Source organism: Danio rerio, chromosome 19 (genome assembly GCF_052040795.2).
Source record: "Danio rerio strain M-AB ecotype USA chromosome 19, GRCz13ab, whole genome shotgun sequence".
NCBI classification, from domain to species: domain Eukaryota; kingdom Metazoa; phylum Chordata; class Actinopteri; order Cypriniformes; family Danionidae; genus Danio; species Danio rerio.
In genome coordinates this window covers 1,197,501-1,222,500 of record NC_141039.2, presented here as the reverse complement: position 1 = coordinate 1,222,500, position 25,000 = coordinate 1,197,501, and the positions used below count along the sequence as shown (strand labels likewise).

The following is a 25,000-nucleotide window of genomic DNA, read 5'->3' as shown; positions in this document are numbered from 1 at the left end:
AACTTTATTTAATGTTAAACTTTAGGACAAACTTTGGCCACACTAATATATTTTTTGTTTAAAAACACATATTTGTTTCGGCCTTCTTTCCACACTGAGATGGCATTTTTAGGAAATGAAAAATGGATATTTACCATTTATTTATGAAAAATATGACAACGGCATTTTCGTGTTGCAGTGTGGACTGTGGAAACTGCTTTCATAATAAAGCTGCCAATGAACATCATCAAAAACATCTGCTTTAGATTAATGTCAGTTTGGTCATGCAATACATGAAGAAACAGAACAAACTGACAAAAACTCAATCCAGAACTTTGGCCAAATCTCTAAGATATTTCAGAACACCTAAATATATACACTGCCCAATTTAAATGAGCACACACACATTTGATCTATTTCTCAGTGAATGTTACTGCATTTTTACTAAAACACACACCAAGTGGGGACCTGAAGCTCTGAGCGGCGTTTACCTATCCAACAGGGGACCTTTTGAAACTTTTAACTTTAATTAACTTTATTTACATGATAACATTTGAAGATTTAAACCTTTACTTATTATTAAATATTCTGAAAGAAACATTAAATGCTAAATAAATAATAGTTTTTTTTTGATCAGGTTTCAGAGGTTTTGTTGTGAAGTGAGAAACTAAATTACCCAACTGTGTTCAGTTTCATTTTAGTGGTTAATGTCAAAATAATTAAATTTTTTATATTTATTCGAAGTATAAGAATAAAGTCTGAGTTATTTACAATTTATCACGATTGACTGATGTATGTAGTATTTTCTTTTTCTTTTCTTTTTTTAAAGAAAAATACATGATTTTGTTTCTAATTACTGGTAAGCTGGTATGTTTTTTATTCTTTTAAGTATTTTTACAGTGTATGTTTTAAGGCAATTGCTGTTTTTTAAATAATTATCAACACTGTTGTTTCAGAGATATTCAACAAGTGAAATATTAGTAAATATAAAGTCATCTGAACATGTGTTGCTCCATACTATCTAAGCTAGGCTGGTTAAGAACGATGTTTCATTTATTCGTCATTTCTCAGCATCACAAACACAACATAAAGATTTTGAAGCTCAAAACTCAATATTTGTTTTACTGCTGAATACTGTTTTTTTTTTCAAGGGTTTCAAAGGTTTTGTTGTGAAGTGAGGAACTAAATTACCCAGTTGTGTGTAGTGTCAGAATAATTGCTTTTTTTAACATTTATTCAAGGAATAGGAATGAAATCTGATTTATTTACAATTTATCCATCACTGTAAAATGCTGGGTTCCACACAATAGAGTTGTGTTGGGAAAACATGAAGGAATTAAGTCAACTTATTAGTCCCCCCCCCCTGTTTATTTGTAGCACGTCAGCTTGAAATAGCAATTTACATTTCCAAACATTATTTTTGTCATTAATTGTAATTATACAGTGAGATTACTGTCTGCACAAGCAGTCTGACAACAGCCAGTGCTCCACACAGAGATCTGATCTGATCATCATCCAGTCTGTCTGGAAATACATGAAGAAACAGAACAAACTGACACAAGCTCAATCAGAAGAACTTTGGCCACATCTCTAGGATGTTTCAAAACACCTAAATATATACACTGCCCAATTTAAATGAGCACACACACATTTGATCTATTTCTCAGTGAATGTTACTGCATTTTTACTAAAACACACACCAAGTGGGGACCTGAAGCTCTGAGCGGCGTTTACCTATCCAACAGGGGACCTTAGCTGGAACACTGAATTTTTAATCATAATCTAACTTTATTTAATGTTAAACTTTAGGACAATCTTTGGCCACACTAATATATTTTTTGTTTAAAAACACGTTATTTGTTTCGGCCTTCTTTCCACACTGAGATGGCATTTTTAGAAAATGAAAAATGGATATTTATCATTTATTTATGAAAAATATGACAACGGCATTTTCGTGTTGCAGTGTGGACTGTGGAAACTGCTTTCATAATAAAGCTGCCAATGAACATCATCAAAAACATCTGCTTTAGATTAATGTCAGTTTGGTCATGCAATACATGAAGAAACAGAACAAACTGACAAAAACTCAATCCAGAACTTTGGCCACATCTCTAAGATGTTTCAGAACACCTAAATATATACACTGCCCAACTTAAATGAGCACACACACATTTGATCTATTTCTCAGTGAATGTTACTGCATTTTTACTAAAACACACACCAAGTGGGGACCTGAAGCTCTGAGCGGCGTTTACCTATCCAACAGGGGACCTTTTGAAACTTTTAACTTTAATTAACTTTATTTACATGATAACATTTGAAGATTTAAACCTTTACTTATTATTAAATATTCTGAAAGAAACATTAAATGGTAAATAAATAATAGTTTTTTTTTTGATCGGGTTTCAGAGGTTTTGTTGTGAAGTGAGAAACTAAATTACCCAACTGTGTTCAGTTTCATTTTAGTGGTTAATGTCAAAATAATTAAATTTTTATATTTATTCGAAGTATAAGAATAAAGTCTGAGTTATTTACAATTTATCACGATTGACTGATGTATGTAGTATTTTCTTTTTCTTTTCTTTTTTTAAAGAAAAATACATGATTTTGTTTCTAATTACTGGTAAGCTGGTATGTTTTTTATTCTTTTAAGTATTTTTACAGTGTATGTTTTAAGGCAATTGCTGTTTTTTAAATAATTATCAACACTGTTGTTTCAGAGATATTCAACAAGTGAAATATTAGTAAATATAAAGTCATCTGAACATGTGTTGCTCCATACTATCTAAGCTAGGCTGGTTAAGAACGATGTTTCATTTATTCGTCATTTCTCAACATCACAAACACAACATAAAGATTTTGAAGCTCAAAACTCAATATTTGTTTTACTGCTGAATACTGTTTTTTTTCAAGGGTTTCAAAGGTTTTGTTGTGAAGTGAGGAACTAAGGCCCCATTTACACTAGTGCGTTTTAGTTTTAAAACGGCGTTGTAGAATGAAAACGATCCGCGTCCACACTTGCGTTTTACCCAGCGTTTCTGAACAGCTCTCCGTCCACACCAAAACGCTGAAAACGCACATCACGTGACCACACACACACTCTCGGGCAAGCGCTCCAGCTTTTTAACCCAGATGAGAGCTCTGCTTGTCGGACTGCTCATCAAGCATCTCCCGCTGGATCTAATCTCACTATATTTGCTAAACGTGATATTTCATTCATGTTGTTGTCTTTATCTAACGACATAGGCCAATTCCCTGACGTTGGTCATTGGAATCTATTAAGTTACTTGTTCACGGGGAACATGTTTTGGTTAAGCGCAAAGATAAGTTAATGATTAATCCAGGTACATTGACTGATCGCTTGCCTTTATTTCCTACAATGTATAAACTTATTGTATGTTATACTTTTATAATTATCGATTATTAAAACTGATATTCAGCAGAAGAGAGGGTGTGTTTCGTATTTTCACTGAAATTGAAAGGAGGCAGTTGTAATCGGCTCCGTTTAGTTATAAATATCCACACAGTGAAGATTACGCTCATATATGCAGCACGACGCCTCAACATTTCTGCTGTCTGTTAAGTTGCTAATATTAAAAAGAAAATAGGCAGTTCCTTAAATCATGTTTACATTTTATTGTTGAGAAAGTGAAACAACGTAGCAAAGGTGATGTGAATGAAGTTATAAAGTACACTGTTCCCTGTGAAGATTTGCCCGTGTCCTCGGTATGTTTTCCATATCAAACTGAGAAGGGGGAGACTGCAGCCTTGATCAAAACTTGCGAAGTCTTAACTTACAAGAAGAGGATGCGAGACTGAACTGTGTGTGGGCTACTTAATATTCAGGAAAAGCCCCAATCAGAGAGGCGAACGTTTGCAGCCCCGCCTCCGTTTTCAGATGTCTCCGTCTTTCCCCATCCACACTGAGACGGAGCAGCAGCGTTTTAGAATGAAAACGGCCTCTCCAGCGTTTTCAAAAAGCTCAGTTTTCGGCGCTCGAGAACTCCGGCGTAGTGTGGACGGATGGCGTAACCGTAGCAAAACTTATGCGTTTTCAAACTAAAACGCACTAGTGTAAACGGGGCCTAAATTACCCAGTTGTGTGTAGTGTCAGAATAATTGCATTTTTTAACATTTATTCAAGGAATAGGAATGAAATCTGATTTATTTACAATTTATCCATCACTGTAAGGGCCTACTCACACTATGCCATCCGTACCGTGCCCAGGCCCGTTTCCCGGATCGTTTGAGAAGTGTGAGTGCGCTGAATCGCGCTCAAGCACCGTTCACTTAGCCGGCCCTGGCCCGGTTGGAAGAGGTGTGCCTGAGCGCGGTACACTTGGGTTTTGGCGCGGTACGCTTGTGTGTGAGTGCAAAACGCGCCAAAGCCCGAAACCGAAAGCGAGACGTGACTTTTAAGGGACTGTTTGATATGGATTTATTAATCATTCTTACTGTTCAGTGAACGCAACCTGCCGTAGTTAATTAAAGACGCAAACTCCATACAGCGTGACAGCTGCGCGCCTTCAGCAGACCTCCTCATTCCTGCAGCACGAGAGCTTTATGATTGTTTATGAACGCCAAAAGTGGCGGATCTGAAAAACTCGTCAAAAATCCAATTCAAGTTATCTACAACTGTAATTCGACTATTAGTAAATTAATTAGAAATATATTCAAATATATTTGTAAATATCTCTAAATATGATGAATTAAAGATATCTCCAAATGTATTATGACTAGTAAAAACTCAGAGATATCTTGAATTGGATTTTTGACGAGTCAAAACTCAGTTAGAGATATCTGCAAATATTTTTCAATGGAAGTCAATGGAGGAATATGACTAGTCATAATATATTTGCAGATATCTCCAATCTGATTTCGTACTAGTACAATTGTAATTGCAGATATCTCTAATTGTTATTCTGACTAGTGGAATTATAATTATGAGTAGTCAAAATATAATTAGAGATATCTCTAAATATATTTATGGAGTCAGAACAAAGATTTAAATGCTAAAAAGGCTTGCCATAGAGAGCGCTTCTGAACAGCGCAGCAGCGATGACGTAAGCGTGCCGAGGCCCGATATGGTGTGAGCGCGGGCCGTCGGGGGAGACGGGAGGGGGAACAAGCGTGCTTTGGCCCGGTTCGAGGCAATTGTACCTAGTGTGAGTACGGCCTAAAATGCTGGGTTCCACACAATAGAGTTGTGTTGGGAAAACATGAAGGAATTAAGTCAACTTATTAGTCCCCCCCCCCTGTTTATTTGTAGCACGTCAGCTTGAAATAGCAATTTACATTTCCAAACATTATTTTTGTCATTAATTGTAATTATACAGTGAGATTACTGTCTGCACAAGCAGTCTGACAACAGCCAGTGCTCCACACAGAGATCTGATCTGATCATCATCCAGTCTGTCTGGAAATACATGAAGAAACAGAACAAACTGACACAAGCTCAATCAGAAGAACTTTGGCCACATCTCTAGGATGTTTCAAAACACCTAAATATATACACTGCCCAATTTAAATGAGCACACACACATTTGATCTATTTCTCAGTGAATGTTACTGCATTTTTACTAAAACACACACCGAGTGGGGACCTGAAGCTGCTTTCATAATAAAGCTGCCAATGAACATCAGCAAAAACATCTGCTTTAGATTAATGTCAGTTTGGTCATCATCCAGTCTGCAGCTGGCTCACATTACTTATATGACCTAAGGATGTTCAATTTTATGTTGTTTTATTTCCCTGATTGACAACTTACACTTGTTAACCAGTCCTTACCTGTTAGTGACATGTACCTTTGGAATTAAATCTAACCAATATAATGCACAATATTGACATCATGGGTCAATGATTCATTCAGTCATGACCACTAGTAGCATTTAACTTCATATTAATTAAATGTAATATAATAAATAGAATTAAATGAAGTACAACAATGAAACATGTTACCTACACTGAGATGTGATATGTTTTTTAGGTTTAGGTCCACAGTTTGTGCACAATGCTCTTATGTTGTAAAATCAAAGCCACATATTGCAACAGCAACAAAACACTGTGGAACGTCTGATCAACACTAGAAAAATCTCTTGAAATCAGTACTGACCCTGATAAAGCAGACATATTCACTCACAGATTCACTTTTCCACTAACAGCCACAGTTCAGCTTCTGGAATTGGTTCGCATGAACATTTTTAAACCATCAAAGTGGATTTTTAATATAATTATCTTTTTAGTATCATCTGTGTTGTCTTGTATGTCAAATATTGAAAGGTTAGCAGTGTCTTCATGAGTGTGAAATTTGGTTTATGATATTGTGACTTTGCTGAGGTATGTGTGTGTTACTGACGCGTCTGAGAGTGTGTCTTCTCTGTATAGAGATGTAAATGAGCAGCGGGGGTCAAGACAGTGGAGGAGGGGGTCAGCAGCAACACAACCTCTGCTAGCCTCTCTTCACTTTAATCTGCTATAAATCTCTTGAATTTAACCGTCTTTGTTGAACAAAATGGCAGTGATGCTCAAAAAATTACAGCATTAATCAAAAGCTGATGAAGATATATCATAAACTATTTTCTTTTGGTTTCTTTATTTTCATGTTCTCTGTTCTATAGTTGATGATAATCTGAGCTGCGAGCAGATGGAAATTGAAAAAATGTTCATGCCTGAACATTTTTAAACCATCAAAGTGGATTTTTTTATACAATTACCTTTTTAGTTTTATCTGTGTTGTCTTTTATATCAAATATTTAAACGTTACTTTAAATAATCAGATCACTATTAATTACTACCACTGACAAAGTCTTTCTGTACTTTTTGCATATGGAACTGTTCTCTGTAGTGTGTGTTGTATACTGAAGCGTCTGAGAGTGTGTCTGCTCTGTATAGAGATGTAGATGAGCAGTGGGGGTTACAGTGGTGTGGTCAGCAGCAACACAAACCTCTAACTCTGTCTCTAACCTCCAACTGTCTGTGTTTCTCAAAATGACAATCATGACAATTCAAAAATAGGAAACAAAAACACTTTTTAACATTTAAAGAAAAAAGTGATGAAGATATATCATAAACACTTTTATTTTTGTTTCTTTGATTGTATGTGCTCTGTTCTATAGTTCAGGATATCTCAAGCCCTGTCTACACAGCAACGATTGTTATATTTATTTTTTGATTTTTTGCAGATTTATAAAGTTTTGCATTCATACTAGTATTATTTCAAGAAATGGGAGAACGAGTTAAAATGGTGTAATACCTATAAAGGTGTATACCACACCTATATGCTGGATACAGTAAACTCACAGAAGAGTCATTAACATGCAGAGTACAGGCAGAAACAGAAGATGATAGCAAAGACACAACCAAGCACAGAGTTAACACCGGTTTACCATGTTGTTATAGTAGTGTAAATAAACTTAGCAGTGCCTGCAGCACAAACACAGCTCTGTAATCTGTCAATGATTTTGTTTACATAGACATCAGTAATCTAATTATGTTTCTTAATCAGAATAAGGCATTGATATGATTCAGGAGTTTACATGAGTTGATTTTTGAATGCTCCTTTCATGATCCCATTTGACATGTTATAGCACATTGCTGGATTATCATCATTACATCAGCATTAGATGCTAGTTTCCTCCTGCATTTTACACAACAACAAGTTAGTGTTCATCTTTGTACCATATGTTATTTTTGGTATTTTGTTAATAATTTTGCGACAAGTTCAACTGCAGTTCATTTCTTACACTATGAGTGCAAACAGCTGATGGCGGATACAAATTCTCCACCATCAGGCCACCTCTGCCATTTCAGTCACTAACTTTTCATTCATGGCCCATGACAAACTCACTTCAGTCAAGACACTTCATAAAGTCCATTTCTTCCAGAGTTACAGGTTTTTACTCTGTAAGCCATTGTTCAAAAAGTTCATTTCAGGACAGCACCAGTGTTGTGTAAACCATAGCTCGAAATGACATTAATCCTTATTTATCCATTTTAAATAAGTTTAATTCCAAATGTACATTTCTAATCATGTCACTAACAGGTAAGGACTGGTTAACAAGTGTAAGTTTTCAATCAGGAAAATAAAACAAAATAAACATTATTATTTTATTTCTGTTTGTTAAGCAGTCTTTAGCTGAAAATGTAATTTGAATTCAATTAAATTAAAATGGATATGTGTCTGTGACAGGTTTTGCAGGGGTATAGTTGTAAATAAATGATAAACAGCAGCATAAAGAACATGAGGATTCACAGATCATCAAAAGTCACATGATAGTAAAATCGTCTGACTTTAGTAATCTTTGTTGCCATTTTTGTGCTGAAGCACAACTATTCTGTGATTTAGTGTATCTTGCTACTCTGTCTGCTTGTTTTACTCTATAAGGTGTAGCATACACATCACACCATTTTAACCAGTTTCCCCATTTCCATCTGCTCGCAACCCTTGAAACAATGCTTGTATGAATGCAAAAAACCCCAAAACAATTATTGCTGTGGACAGGGCCTGAGATCTCAGATTATCATCAACTATAGAACAGAGAACATGAAAATAAAGAAACCAAAAGAAAATAGTTTATGATATATCTTCATCAGCTTTTGATTAATGCTGTAATTTTTTGAGCATCACTGCCATTTTGTTCAACAAAGACGGTTAAATTCAAGAGATTTATAGCAGATTAAAGTGAAGAGAGGCTAGCAGAGGTTGTGTTGCTGCTGACCCCCTCCTCCACTGTCTTGACCCCCGCTGCTCATTTACATCTCTATACAGAGAAGACACACTCTCAGACGCGTCAGTAACACACACATACCTCAGCAAAGTCACAATATCATAAACCAAATTTCACACTCATGAAGACACTGCTAACCTTTCAATATTTGACATACAAGACAACACAGATGATACTAAAAAGATAATTATATTAAAAATCCACTTTGATGGTTTAAAAATGTTCATGCGAACCAATTCCAGAAGCTGAACTGTGGCTGTTAGTGGAAAAGTGAATCTGTGAGTGAATATGTCTGCTTTATCAGGGTCAGTACTGATTTCAAGAGATTTTTCTAGTGTTGATCAGACGTTCCACAGTGTTTTGTTGCTGTTGCAATATGTGGCTTTGATTTTACAACATAAGAGCATTGTGCACAAACTGTGGACCTAAACCTAAAAAACATATCACATCTCAGTGTAGGTAACATGTTTCATTGTTGTACTTCATTTAATTGTATTTATTATATTATATTTAATTAATATGAAGTTAAATGCTACTAGTGGTCATGACTGAATGAATCATTGACCCATGATGTCAATATTGTGCATTATATTGGTTAGATTTAATTCCAAAGGTACATGTCACTAACAGGTAAGGACTGGTTAACAAGTGTAAGTTGTCAATCAGGGAAATAAAACAACATAAAATTGAACATCCTTAGGTCATATAAGTAATGTGAGCCAGCTGCACATTTCCAAGTCAACAAATATCTGTGACATTATCGCGGTGTTTGCCAGGGTTCACTTTGGGTGCACGCGACATGCTTTCGGCTGGCAGAGCGCACAATTTTTTTCCAGACTCAAGCGAACAGTTTTTTACAGCATTTAATTGAATTTTTTTTTTAATTAATTTAATTTACTTTATTGCCAACACTGATGTTTAAGAGATCACTGCTACATGCACAGACCTGTTGCTGTTTATGACTTTCTGCTGTTTAAAACTTTCTTATTCATTTTGTTTTAATATTATTTTGCATTATTATTTTAAAAATGTTTTATTTCATTATTAGTTACAGCTGCCTAAAAACGTTTAGTTGTTAAAAGCACTTATTGCACATTTTGACTTGTTGGATTGCAAGTTGCTCACACAGACACAGACACAAGAAACATAGCTACAGATTTTTGAATGAAATCAAGGAAAAGTTTATTTAAAATCCACACACAGTCTTGAACTGAGGGCATGTTATGTGCTTTCGCTGAACTCCTGACAATGGAAATGCTTTTCAAAGTGATAAACTGTCAAGCTGAGTTTACCTGCAAAATAGCATAAGCTCACTAATAGAGCACCCCAGACCAGCCCCCCAACCCCACCCATCCCCACCCCCCTTGCAGTAGTGCAATTCCACCCTCAGTGAAAAGTGGCTCCAGGCTACAGGTTGACAACAATAAAATCAATAACATTAAATAATACTTTTCAAATAAGTTGCTTTCACTTTCTGTAAATTTAAAATCACAATAAACATATATAGTTTGGTAAAGGAAAAAAGGTGGTATTAAAGGTAAAATAAAGAAATTTGTAAAATTTTAAAGTGGCTAAAACCAAAGTCATAACAAGGCATTCAATAACTGAGAGGCCCAAGCAGAATAGACTTTGTTGCTTGAAAAGTTTAGACATGCATCTAAAATAAGCTAATATCAATTATTTGACACACTGATGCTCCATTTACATAGACTATTACAGTTATGACTCAACACTGATAGTCCACATCACAAGCTCTCAGGGATATAGAGCATGATACCCTTGAGTCAAATTCCTCTTAATCGAAATTATTCTGTTGTGCACAAAGTATTTAACTGCTTTCCAATCTCTTCCATTATCCTTTAAAATTGTATTTTTGTTTAAGCATTTTTCACAGTCCACTTTTCCAGGAGTCTTCATTTCTTTAAAGTTGCTCTTGAAATAGTGTTCTATGACTTTCCTCTCTGTTTCTGACCAGGGCTTTTTGGGGTTTCCTAATAAAGAAGGAGAGGAGAAAGAAATTTAGTTGGTTATTAAATATACGAAGAAATGAATAAGTAAAATGCAATGTCAGTATTACAGAGTTATACAAGTTGAAAACACAAAAGACAGTGTTCAATTGTAAAAAGAAATGCTTAGAACTTCTGTATTTTAGTGTACAGAATCACATACGTTTTTGACTGAAGGACAATAGTGGATTACTCATATGTCCAATCACCTCACGAGAGTCTGCAGCCTTTCCAGAGTCGAGATCCCTAATTTCAGAAAGATCTTTCTCTTTGTCAGCATTTTCTGAAACATGGAGAAGCAACCCTTACTTAAAATTGCACACTAAATTAAAGCCATATTGCATTTAAGTATATAATTCCTAACTCAATATTAGTAATTATTATATTAAAAAATGACAACTTAAAACTTACCGCCTCGGCTTGTCTGTTTTTTAGAATTACCATCCTCTGAGTCTGAGCTGGAGCCCTCTTCAGCTGAAATGATTAAATATTATTTATATTATGTTAAATTGACTAAGTTTTACCAAGTGTGGAGTATTTCCCTTGTTTATAAAGCACAATACACAGAAATCATTTACTTACAGTTTATGTTAGGTGTTATGTCCTCCAAAGATTGTCCTTTATATTTGCTTATTCCACTTTGCAAGGCAAAAAGAATTCTGCTGACTTTTGCCATTTGCAACGTTTCTTCAGGGAGTCTATAAAACTCCCTATGGACATCGATGTCATGTCCCATAAATGTGGCAAGCTGGTCAAGTTCATGTGTTTTTAAGTTGAGTAACTGAGAAACTGTAGCCACATGTTTTCTCAATTTAGTAGAAGTGATGTTCTCTGGATGTTTAGCCCCACAGCTTTTAGCATAACGCTTTAAGCTGTCACATCCACGCATGTTCTCTAGTGATCCATAATTGGGACGGGCAAATATGTAAGGGTTAGCTTGAGAAATCCCAGCATCTTCTCTTGTTTTGATTAGAAGTTCTACTGATTCCTTTACATTTGCTGGTAATAATATTGGAACTTTCCGACCCCTCTTTCCTCTTATTTCTATTCTGGTGAGATTCTCACATAATTTCTTTTCAAACGGTGATAGACTCTCCAAAATATCATCCTGTATGTTGAGGTCGTTTCTCTGCAGATAGGTTTTGACCTCCATTCTAGAAACTTCGCCTTCACGACGCCGATTAAACAAAATTAACTGTGAAAGAGTGACTTGGGAGAGATTACTCCATGAGCTTTTGGATGGATGGTCATTGAGTTCTTGTTTGTTGACCTCCTCAAGATACTTTAAATGCTTTTGAAGCTTCCTGATGTCTTCTGCTAGAGGTAGTATTTGTGCACTATTCCATTTTTTCTGGTATAGTGTTTTTAGTGCATTTGATGACACATGGATTGTCCATTCCAGTTCAATTAGCTTATTAAAGTGCTCTGCTCGTCCCTTTAAAGCTTCATCTTCGTGGCGTAAAGCCTCCCCTTGCAAAATTTGTGCCACTTTAATAAGAGAATGTCGTAGTTTAAGTGCTGTTGATGGAACTGAAAATCTATTTGTTGATCCGTCAAATCCGGTCATCTTTTTCACAGCTTCAAGTACTGTGTTAAACTTTGCTGGGTTGATCAAGTCCTTCAAAGTAACAATGTCCTTGTCAATGGATCTTGCCACAAGAAGTAGTCTGGCAAGTTCCCTCATCTTATTTCTGATGTCAGCGCGGTATCGTCCAACTTCACCATTCTTTAGGAACATTCTTTCACCTAATGACAAAATTAATGTGTCTGATTTTACCACCTGGGTTACAGCATCATATGTCATGTCTCCAATAATCTTTTGAAGTCCAGCTGAAATTGTTGAGTCCATGGGCAACAGCAGGGAACAGCTTGCCTGAACCTTCCGCCTCACCAGAATATTCTCTTTTTTTTGTAACTTGCAACGTTTATGATGCCTCCAGAGGTCAGTTTTGACATACATACCAAAGCAAAACTTGCAAGGCAGGTAGTCAGTTGCTACTGACACATTCAAAGCTTGCCTTTTTGGTATGATCTCCCCTTTTCCTGTGGATAGGACTGCACTATTATGGTGGAAATTTCCCAGGTTCCGTACTTTAGTTAATAAAAGATTTCGCATGCTTGAGCCTTGCTTATGTGACAATGCCTTTGCAACTTCAACTTCTCCATGATGTTTTTGTTTGAGATGTCTTGTTATTTTTGCATATGGCTTTTCACAGTAAAGGCAGACATTCTTTTTGTCGTAGATCCGTTGGCATGGTTTGTTTGAGGACGTTTTCACCTTAATCATATGTTGATTTTGACAATCATTAGCACTTTCATCCATTTCTGTCATTGTCTTCTTAAGTGGTTTACCACGGATGGCTTTTTGTGCTTCTATTTTCCCTTGTACTTCTTTTGTTTCGCTTACTTCTTCTTCATCATTATCCTCTTTTTCTTCCTCTTCTTCTTCTTCACCCTCCTCTTTTTCTCCCTCTTCTTCTTCTTCCGACATTTCCACGAAAAGGGAAAGCTGTTGATCCATGTTGTTCTGAAATTCATAAACATTTGCATGTAATTACTTTGCAACAGTCTCTGCGTTATTCCAAATCAATGGTTATGTAAATAAACACTTAATTACCATTTCACATTTAGAGCATTCCTCTTCATTGTTGGATAATGATGATTCCGTCACATCATCGCAAACATTCTCTGGGATGTCCATCTCATTGTGTTGTTGAGGCAAGGAATTATCCATATTGGCTATTTCCTGTAAAACAAGTGTAAGAAATACGTAACTCTTGATTTAGTCCTGCTGTCATGTTTTCACTTAGAAAGTCAAATAAAGAAACTAAATAAATTACATAGAAACTATAACTTAGAAACATAAAATAAATAGAAACTATATACATTTACCATGACCTCTGTGGATGAGGTCTTTATGAAACTTTATGAAATAAATAGCTTTATGAAATAAATTGCTCACATTATATAACTGCAAATTTACATACATGTCTCCATGGGCAGTCAGGATCTCCATAGTCAAAGACAATTTCTTCTCCTGCAGGGATTTTTGTAGTTGCAAACGCACATAAATGTGGTCTTTTCTCACCATCACATATCTGTTGTTCACAAACAAACAAACACACACACGCACAAATAATCATCATATAAGTAGTCATGTATTGTGTATGAATATATATATATATATATAAAATACATTATAGCTGTTTGGCTTGATGATATGAAACTGTAGGTATAAATTAATACAAGTAAATAATACAAAGATGGACTTACTATTTTAATTTTGCTGTTCGGCTTAATGTGATCATCGTTAATGAATCGTCCAAGTCGTTCTGTGTCTTTACTGCCATCAACACTGTGTGAATATAATTTATGACAAAATGATTGTAAGTTTAAAGCAAACATACAAACTATATATATATATATATATATATATATATATATATATATATATATATATATATATATATATATGAACAATTCATCTTATCATAGAACAATCATCTTACCAATATAAATGTCCCTGGTAGGAGTAGAAGTACAGAAACGCGGCATCTTCAGCTGAGTACTCTTTAAACAGAGCCTCTCCTTCAGATCCAGTTATGTGTCTTCCAGCATACTCAAGCAGGAATTCTCCTGGCTCAATGTCTTTGCAGGCAATTACTCCATAACCTAATAAATAGAGTATAAGTGATTATAACCCTGTGCGACACAAATATATATATATATATATATAAACAGCAAACAAAATGTGTTCACCTTTTAGATGTTGTTATTAGAGTCCTCCAATTCACAAATAAATGTGTTTTTGCATTTGCAACATTTTAGGAAGTTTTTAGGGAAATGTTTTTTTGTCTGAACAAATGCAAACAACATCCTTACAGGTGGTACTGCTTATGAAGCCCATAACTGTATAGCTTATATGTGACCCTGGACCACAAACCAACCTTATGTTGCATGGGTATATTTTTGGCAAAAACCAAAATTGCATCGCATGAGTTAAAATAATAGATTTGACTTTATTCCCAAAAATCAATAAAACATTAAGTTATTTTCCATTGACAATTTCTTACCATAAATACATCAAAACTGAATTCATGACTAGTAATATGCATTGCTAAGAGGTAAACCAAGTTTTAGAGCAAAGTTTTAAACCACTTTTAAAATAGAGTAAACTTTTTCTCAATATTTAGATTTTTTGCTCCCTCAGATTTCTGAAGTAATTGTTTTTCTGACAAATAATGTCCTGTTTCAACAGACCATAAATCAATGCAAAGCTAATTTATTCTTATTTTTCAGAAAAATGTATACAATTGACACTTATGACTGGTTTTCTGTAAGGTCGCAATGATATGGTTTTGTGTAAGTCATATTGTTGTGAAAAAGTAAAATAGTTTATATAAAAGGTTCATACTGTATTTACAAGTGTGATTAAGTAAATGCTTATCTGTGTAGCCATATTCAGTAAAAATAGTCTACATTGTGTATGTCTAGATTTACAATGTATGTGACATCATAATACAGGAGCATTCTGGCTGGTGCAGTCTAAACAGGAAAAACACTAATTGTATAGAAATAATTTGAAAGAAAATCAATCCCAATCATACTTTAATGTTTTAAAGATTTCACACATTCCACATCCACACACTAATGTCTTTTTATATATGTTAATCAAATTCGTTGTTAGATGGGATTTACAGTCTTACAGTGCTGGAGGCAGAATCTTGAATGATAACTTACCTTTCTCTTGACTTATAACTTTTTTCTGAAAGATGTCTTTATCTGTTCCAGAAGCAATAAATTCCAAAGCTTCCTTTTCCGCACAGACTCTTCTAGGTCTCATATTCCTATGAAATATGTTAAAACATATTTAGGGTACAGTGCATTTGACCATATTGATATATTTTCTTTTACCTGTTTTCCGATTTACTTTTATTAAAAGGTGCTATATAAATAAAGCTTTACTTACATTACTGACTTACAAAAAAAATTATAATAAAAATTAGTATATAGTAAAAATTCACCAAAGCACTACATTGCATTTTTAACAAACATTTTATCATGTTAGCATTTAGATATTATTATAATATAAATTGAGAATGTGCAACTTACCTTTTCTGTCTTAAATGACAAAGTTGGATGAAATATGGCCTCAGTAGACTTTTCTTTGTATGGTCTATTTAGTAGGTTGAAAAATCTCCAATGTAGTAATCTACAAGCAGTTTTGTCCTCCAAAGTTGTTATTTGTTACTTAGCAAAAAAGTTAATGGAGGTTCTGTTAAGTACCCAGAATATATATTCACACAAACCGACCCAGCTACTGTATCTGGATCATGATTGGATAAGACTCAAATAGCCCCATTAATGTTGGTATAGTCATGCAAATTTCAGTAGGAACGAATGGGGGTTCAAAACATTGGTAACTGGTTAGTTTTAATTTGACTAATCTTATAAAATGTTAAACTGGCAGTAAATAATTAAAAAAATGCATTTGTCATATTTTTCATAAATAAATGATAAATATCCATTTTTCATTTCCTAAAAATGCCATCTCAGTGTGGAAAGAAGGCCAAAACAAATATGTGTTTTAAACAAAAAATATATTAGTGTGGCCAAAGTTTGTCCTAAAGTTTAACATTAAATAAAGTTAGATTATGATTAAAAATTCAGTGTTCCAGCTAAGGTCCCCTGTTGGATAGGTAAACGCCGCTCAGAGGTTTAGGTCCCCCACTTGGTGTGTGTTTTAGTAAAAATGCAGTAACATTCACTGAGAAATAGATCAAATGTGTGTGTGCTCATTTAAATTGGGCAGTGTATATATTTAGGTGTTTTGAAACATCCTAGAGATGTGGACTAATAAGTTGACTTAATTCCTTCATGTTTTCCCAACACAACTCTGTTGTGTGGAACCCAGCATTTTACAGTGATGGATAAATTGTAAATAAATCAGATTTCATTCCTATTCTTTGAATAAATGTTAAAAAATGCAAATATTCTGACACTACACACAACTGGGTAATTTAGTTCCTCACTTCACAACAAAACCTTTGAAACCCTTGAATAAAAACAGTATTCAGCAGTAAAACAAATATTGAGTTTTGAGCTCCAAAATCTTTATGTTGTGTTTGTGATGCTGAGAAATGACAAATAAATGAAACATCGTTCTTAACCAGCCTAGCTTAGATAGTATGGAGCAACACATGTTCAGATGACTTTATATTTACTAATATTTCACTTGTTGAATATCTCTGAAACAACAGTGTTGATAATTATTTAAAAAACAGCAATTGCCTTAAAACATACACTGTAAAAATACTTAAAAGAATAAAAAACATACCAGCTTACCAGTAATTAGAAACAAAATCATGTATTTTTCTTTAAATAAAATACTACATACAGTCAATCGTGATAAATTGTAAATAACTCCTTCAAATAAATGCAAAGAAATATTAAACACTAAAATGACACTAAACTAAATTATTCTTTTGACTAGAAAGAAAAATTTTAACCAATCAGTTTACAGTGTACTAATGGCCTGTTTATCTGGGCTTTACTGGCGATAATGGTCAGAAATGTTGGACCATTATTGCCTTTTTAGCATATCAGTAGAGGACACAAACCAGCCAGACAGTAATGTGTGTATTGTGAAATGGGCTAAATCTAAAAAATAGAGTCAGCATGCTTGTGTTTGCTTTATAATTTAGCAAGGTAAAAAAAAGCTTTGACTCCTATTTTGAATCATCAGGCAGAAATGTTTGTAAAATAGTATGTATTATGTAACACTCTTAGTAAATATAACACACATACACACACAAACACTGCAGAGTACTATATACTTTGTCAAATAAAATACAAACCTTTAAATATATATTTGCTTATTTAATTGAAGTATGACTTGAACGATTTTTATTTTTGTGCAATGATTCGTATGTACATAGATTTGACAGCTACTGTTATTGGCCACGTGAAAAACCTTCAGATGTAATTTACTTTTGTTTAGACGCTGACTAAAAACAAGTTTTGAAGTGTTTTGATGTTTATGTGTTATCTACATTTTCAGGGTTAAACTACATATTTGTACGATGAGTTTGAGTCAATATTGTGAAAATTGCACATTTAACTTAAACAGTTAATTTACGAATTGTGAAAATGTTTATATTATACAGAGTAATGTGTTATGCATTTATGACCAAATAAATATAAACAGTTTAAATACAAGTAAAATAATAAGTAATAGCCCTAAGGTAACTTTTTGTTTGAATTTGTGTATTTTTCATATATTTTTTGCTTGTATTCTTGCCATGATAAACATATATGTTTATATAGCAACCCATGTTCTGTTGTCATTAATATGTTAATAAACTTTAGGTAGAACTGTCAGAGATATAAACACAAAAGCAAGTGATGCAACAAAGTTTGAAAATAAAAAAATCTTAAATGATTATAAAAATTGTTTAAAATAACAATAATTAAAAAAAAATCTTGAACGACATTTATGATAAATATATATGATTATTAATGACTTCTCTATTTATCTGTCTGATTTTCCAGGGGTTTTCTTTTGACAACCACCTGACATTGTAAAGAATATGTCAACAGCGGACGCGTCATAAAAGGCTCGTCTGTATGTTGCGCACGCTGTCAGCAGAGGTTCACGATGCTGCGCCAGGAGAAAGTATAAATCAGCCTTTAGTATTGAGCGGCACATGTTTGGATGACTTTATATTTACTAATAGTTCCCTTTTTCAATATCTCTGTAAGAACAGTGTTGATAATTATTGAAAAAGAAAACAGTTATTGCCTTAAAACATAAAAAGTAACTGTAAAAACTGTAAAAAGACTGAATATATATTAATTATAAAAATAAAAAAAACACAGTAATTGCCTTAAAACGTACACTGTAAAAATACTTGAGAGATTTTTTTATAAACATTCCGAAATTGGGCAAATTATAAAAAATATATTTTTTGTATGTTTTATTTGTATGCTTTATATCTATTACATGTATTACTTTCAATGTCAAGCCTAAAATATTTGCAGGTAGAACTTATTTAGCATTAAATGTTTCTATCAGAATATTTAATAATAAGTAAAGGTTTAAATCTTCATCTTTAAACAAAAAATATATTAGTGTGGCCAAAGTTTGTCCTAAAGTTTAACATTAAATAAAGTTAGATTATGATTAAAATTCAGTGTTCCAGCTAAGGTCCCCTGTTGGATAGGTAAACGCCGCTCAGAGCTTCAGGTCCCCACTTGGTGTGTGTTTTAGTAAAAATGCAGTAACATTCACTGAGAAATAGATCAAATGTGTGTGTGCTCATTTAAATTGGGCAGTGTATATATTTAGGTGTTCTGAAATATCTTAGAGAAAAAGTTTCAAAAAAGTTTCAAAAGGTCCCCTGTTGAATAGGTAAACGCCGCTCAGAGCTTCAGGTCCCCACTTGGTGTGTGTTTTAGTAAAAATACAGTAACATTCACTGAGAAATAGATCAAATGTGTGTGTGCTCATTTAAATTGGGCAGTGTATATATTTAGGTGTTCTGAAATATCTTAGAGATTTGGCCAAAGTTCTGGATTGAGTTTTTGTCAGTTTGTTCTGTTTCTTCATGTATTGCATGACCAAACTGACATTAATCTAAAGCAGATGTTTTTGATGATGTTCATTGGCAGCTTTATTATGAAAGCAGTTTCCACAGTCCACACTGCAACACGAAAATGCCGTTGTCATATTTTTCATAAATAAATGATAAATATCCATTTTTCATTTCCTAAAAATGCCATCTCAGTGTGGAAAGAAGGCCGAAACAAATATGTGTTTTAAACAAAAAATATATTAGTGTGGCCAAAGTTTGTCCTAAAGTTTAACATTAAATAAAGTTAGATTATGATTAAAAATTCAGTGTTCCAGCTAAGGTCCCCTGTTGGATAGGTAAACGCCGCTCAGAGCTTCAGGTCCCCACTTGGTGTGTGTTTTAGTAAAAATGCAGTAACATTCACTGAGAAATAGATCAAATGTGTGTGTGCTCATTTAAATTGGGCAGTGTATATATTTAGGTGTTTTGAAACATCCTAGAGATGTGGACTAATAAGTTGACTTAATTCCTTCATGTTTTCCCAACACAACTCTGTTGTGTGGAACCCAGCATTTTACAGTGATGGATAAATTGTAAATAAATCAGATTTCATTCCTATTCTTTGAATAAATGTTAAAAAATGCAAATATTCTGACACTACACACAACTGGGTAATTTAGTTCCTCACTTCACAACAAAACCTTTGAAACCCTTGAAAAAAAAAAACAGTATTCAGCAGTAAAACAAATATTGAGTTTTGAGCTCCAAAATCTTTATGTTGTGTTTGTGATGCTGAGAAATGACAAATAAATGAAACATCGTTCTTAACCAGCCTAGCTTAGATAGTATGGAGCAACACATGTTCAGATGACTTTATGACTTTAAAATCATGTATTTTTCTTTAAATAAAATACTACATACAGTCAATCGTGATAAATTGTAAATAACTCCTTCAAATAAATGCAAAGAAATATTAAACACTAAAATGACACTAAACTAAATTATTCTTTTGACTAGAAAGAAAAATTTTAACCAATCAGTTTACAGTGTACTAATGGCCTGTTTATCTGGGCTTTACTGGCGATAATGGTCAGAAATGTTGGACCATTATTGCCTTTTTAGCATATCAGTAGAGGACACAAACCAGCCAGACAGTAATGTGTGTATTGTGAAATGGGCTAAATCTAAAAAATAGAGTCAGCATGCTTGTGTTTGCTTTATAATTTAGCAAGGTAAAAAAAAGCTTTGACTCCTATTTTGAATCATCAGGCAGAAATGTTTGTAAAATAGTATGTATTATGTAACACTCTTAGTAAATATAACACACATACACACACAAACACTGCAGAGTACTATATACTTTGTCAAATAAAATACAAACCTTTAAATATATATTTGCTTATTTAATTGAAGTATGACTTGAACGATTTTTATTTTTGTGCAATGATTCGTATGTAGATAGATTTGACAGCTACTGTTATTGGCCACGTGAAAAACCTTCAGATGTAATTTACTTTTGTTTAGACGCTGACTAAAAACAAGTTTTGAAGTGTTTTGATGTTTATGTGTTATCTACATTTTCAGGGTTAAACTACATATTTGTACGATGAGTTTGAGTCAATATTGTGAAAATTGCACATTTAACTTAAACAGTTAATTTACGAATTGTGAAAATGTTTATATTATACAGAGTAATGTGTTATGCATTTATGACCAAATAAATATAAACAGTTTAAATACAAGTAAAATAATAAGTAATAGCCCTAAGGTAACTTTTTGTTTGAATTTGTGTATTTTTCATATATTTTTTGCTTGTATTCTTGCCATGATAAACATATATGTTTATATAGCAACCCATGTTCTGTTGTCATTAATATGTTAATAAACTTTAGGTAGAACTGTCAGAGATATAAACACAAAAGCAAGTGATGCAACAAAGTTTGAAAATAAAAAAATCTTAAATGATTATAAAAATTGTTTAAAATAACAATAATTAAAAAAAAATCTTGAACGACATTTATGATAAATATATATGATTATTAATGACTTCTCTATTTATCTGTCTGATTTTCCAGGGGTTTTCTTTTGACAACCACCTGACATTGTAAAGAATATGTCAACAGCGGACGCGTCATAAAAGGCTCGTCTGTATGTTGCGCACGCTGTCAGCAGAGGTTCACGATGCTGCGCCAGGAGAAAGTATAAATCAGCCTTTAGTATTGAGCGGCACATGTTTGGATGACTTTATATTTACTAATAGTTCCCTTTTTCAATATCTCTGTAAGAACAGTGTTGATAATTATTGAAAAAGAAAACAGTTATTGCCTTAAAACATAAAAAGTAACTGTAAAAACTGTAAAAAGACTGAATATATATTAATTATAAAAATAAAAAAAACACAGTAATTGCCTTAAAACGTACACTGTAAAAATACTTGAGAGATTTTTTTATAAACATTCCGAAATTGGGCAAATTATAAAAAATATATTTTTTGTATGTTTTATTTGTATGCTTTATATCTATTACATGTATTACTTTCAATGTCAAGCCTAAAATATTTGCAGGTAGAACTTATTTAGCATTAAATGTTTCTATCAGAATATTTAATAATAAGTAAAGGTTTAAATCTTCATCTTTAAACAAAAAATATATTAGTGTGGCCAAAGTTTGTCCTAAAGTTTAACATTAAATAAAGTTAGATTATGATTAAAATTCAGTGTTCCAGCTAAGGTCCCCTGTTGGATAGGTAAACGCCGCTCAGAGCTTCAGGTCCCCACTTGGTGTGTGTTTTAGTAAAAATGCAGTAACATTCACTGAGAAATAGATCAAATGTGTGTGTGCTCATTTAAATTGGGCAGTGTATATATTTAGGTGTTCTGAAATATCTTAGAGAAAAAGTTTCAAAAAAGTTTCAAAAGGTCCCCTGTTGAATAGGTAAACGCCGCTCAGAGCTTCAGGTCCCCACTTGGTGTGTGTTTTAGTAAAAATACAGTAACATTCACTGAGAAATAGATCAAATGTGTGTGTGCTCATTTAAATTGGGCAGTGTATATATTTAGGTGTTCTGAAATATCTTAGAGATTTGGCCAAAGTTCTGGATTGAGTTTTTGTCAGTTTGTTCTGTTTCTTCATGTATTTCCAGACAGACTGGAGCATGACCAAACTGACATTAATCTAAAGCAGATGTTTTTGATGATGTTCATTGGCAGCTTTATTATGAAAGCAGTTTCCACAGTCCACACTGCAACACGAAAATGCTGTTGTCATATTTTTTATAAATAAATGATAAATATCCATTTTTCATTTTCTAAAAATGCCATCTCAGTGTGGAAAGAAGGCCGAAACAAATATGTGTTTTAAACAAAAAATATATTAGTGTGGCCAAAGTTTGTCCTTAAGTTTAACATTAAATAAAGTTAGATTATGATTAAAAATTCAGTGTTCCAGCTAAGGTCCCCTGTTGGATAGGTAAACGCCGCTCAGAGCTTCAGGTCCCCACTTGGCATGAGTTTTTATAAAATTTGCATATTGTGAATTTAAAGAACAAACCACTGTAATACAATGACTTGCCTAATTAACCTAATTACCCTAGTTAAGCCTTTAAAAGTCACTTTAAGCTGAATACTAGTGTCTTGAAAAATATCTAGTCAAATATTATGTGCTGTCATCATGGCAAAGATAAAAGAAATCAGTTATTAGAAATTAGTTACTAAAACTATTATGTTTAGAAATGTGGTGAAAACAATATACAGGGTGGCTAAAAATTCTGACTACAACTGTATATACATATATAATTATTTTAATTTCAAGTCTAAAATACAGTCAACATCTGGTTGATCAACCAACAAGTGGATCAAAACTTTTCTTCAAAGTTGTCCTAAAGCTATTGAATAAATATACTTTTATGATCCACTTCAAATGTTGACTTCTGTATTTGCAGGTAAAACTAAATTATTTAACATATAAAGTTACTATTAGAATATTTAATAATATATAAATGTTAAAAGTTTTAAAAAGGTTTTAGAGTTTAGCATTAAATAATGTCAGATTGTGAATTAATGTCTGTGTTCCAGCAGTCTCTAAAGGATAGGTACACACACTCAGAGCTTCAGGTCCCCACTTGGTGTGTGTTTTAGTAAAAATACAGGAGTGCATATTGTCAATATTCACTAAGATGTTGATTAAATGTGTGTACTCATTTAAATTGAGCAGTATATATATATATATATATATATATATATATATATATATATATATATATATATATATATATATACTGATATATATGCACATATATAACAAACAATTTATGCAGATTAAACTCAATTATTTAGGTTTTAATGTCACTATTACAATATGTAATAATATATAAATGTTTAAAATGTTAGAGTTAAGCATGTAAATAAAGTCAGATTGTGAGTTTAGAGTCTGTGTTCCAGCAGTCTGTGTGTTTCACACTCAGTGTCTCTGCAGTCTATGAAGGTCCCCTGCTGGATAGGTAGATGTCGCCCAGAGCTTCAGGTCCCCACTTGGCATGTGTTTTAAAAAAAAATTAAAATACTTATTTTCAGTTATATTATGAAAAAAGACCTTAAAAGAAAATTTTGTATGTGATTTTTATTTTATTAAAATGAGCAGAAACCCTGGTCCCCTCTTGGCCTGTATAGAGCGACGGTCCCCTCTTGGTAGCATAGACGTGTATGTGTGTGTGTGTGTGTGTGACTGGGGTTCATCTGGTTTCTCTCCATGTACAAACCTCTGAGAAACACAGCTGAGAGTTTCCGCTCAACAATTATTCCAATTAACACTTACTGTCGGCCGCTAATCTAGAGTATATACACATACACACACACAGAGACTGATCCCCGATCAGCTTTAAACACCGCTATAAATAAGACCCGAACTGAGGAAACTGACTCTGGATCAGCGCTTGATTTTCAGGGACTTTTATTATGTGTCACCACTAGAGGGCACTTCATGCCTTTAATTCAGGCGTACATGATCAGAAACTGACCCCAGAACTGAGGGATCCATTAAAGCAGGGATAGCTTGACTTATATTGTCATAATACTAATTTAAATGGTTATAATTATGTTACTAGGCCTCTGAGAATCACTGTCATACAGCAATAGAGTATAAAAGTAATGCATATGTAATATTTAATCTCATTCCCGTCTATCTGATTCGTCTTTTTGTTTCAGGTGTGTGTCACTTCAGCTACTGCTGCTAATTACCGCGTCAGACGCGTCTGCCATGTTGGAAAGGTCAAGATCAGCTCAAACACTCGCAGCGACACACACCAGCGTCAAACATCACGACTGTTATCAACCAATTCACTCATTGAGTTTCATCAGAGATTATATTAATCTGGAAGAAATGTGTAAACAATATTTATTTTTAGTTCTTACTGTAATAACATTATTATTATTATTATTATTATTATTATTATTATTAGCATTATAATTATTATCATCATCATCATCATCATCATCATTATTATTATTATTAGCATTATAATTATTATCATCATCATCATCATCATCATCATTATTATTATTATTATCATTATTATTATCATTATCATTATTATTATTATTATCATTATTATATTATCATTATTATTATTATTATTATTATCATCATCATCAATATTATTATTATTATCATTATCATTATTATTATTATTATTATTATCATTACTATTATTATCATTTT

General features: G+C 33.2%; 1 protein-coding gene and 2 long non-coding RNA genes across 6 annotated transcripts in view; all 3 read right to left on the bottom strand.

The window, feature by feature from the left end:
* Positions 1–6,360, bottom strand: part of LOC147832471 (uncharacterized) — a 6,952-nt gene extending 592 nt beyond the window's left edge. Inside the window, exons 1-5 of the long non-coding RNA XR_015945283.1 lie at positions 5,458–6,360; positions 5,153–5,234; positions 4,065–4,164; positions 1,566–2,923; positions 1–1,342 (exon numbers count right to left, since the gene is read on the bottom strand). The exon at positions 1–1,342 is cut by the window's left edge and continues 592 nt beyond it. This is a non-coding gene — a long non-coding RNA (uncharacterized LOC147832471). The remainder of the gene's footprint in view (positions 1,343–1,565; positions 2,924–4,064; positions 4,165–5,152; positions 5,235–5,457) is intronic.
* Positions 1–25,000, bottom strand: part of LOC141378956 (uncharacterized) — an 87,419-nt gene that overhangs the window by 12,583 nt on the left and 49,836 nt on the right. The window lies entirely within an intron of this gene.
* LOC141379015 (uncharacterized) lies at positions 9,864–15,980 on the bottom strand. Of its 2 annotated transcripts, none has more exons than XM_087295427.2 (10): positions 15,825–15,980; positions 15,453–15,559; positions 14,222–14,384; positions 13,986–14,067; positions 13,637–13,810; positions 13,330–13,458; positions 11,295–13,239; positions 11,124–11,186; positions 10,876–10,995; positions 9,864–10,697 (listed from the first exon to the last, which is right to left on the bottom strand). In XM_087295427.2, exons 6-10 carry the CDS (start codon positions 13,444–13,446, stop codon positions 10,462–10,464), a joined length of 2,481 nt encoding a protein of 826 aa, XP_087151553.2. In that variant the 5' UTR covers positions 13,447–13,458; positions 13,637–13,810; positions 13,986–14,067; positions 14,222–14,384; positions 15,453–15,559; positions 15,825–15,980; the 3' UTR covers positions 9,864–10,461. The 2 variants fall into 2 exon arrangements, with proteins under 2 accessions (XP_087151553.2, XP_087151552.2); XM_087295426.2 differs by having other exon boundaries at positions 13,700–13,810.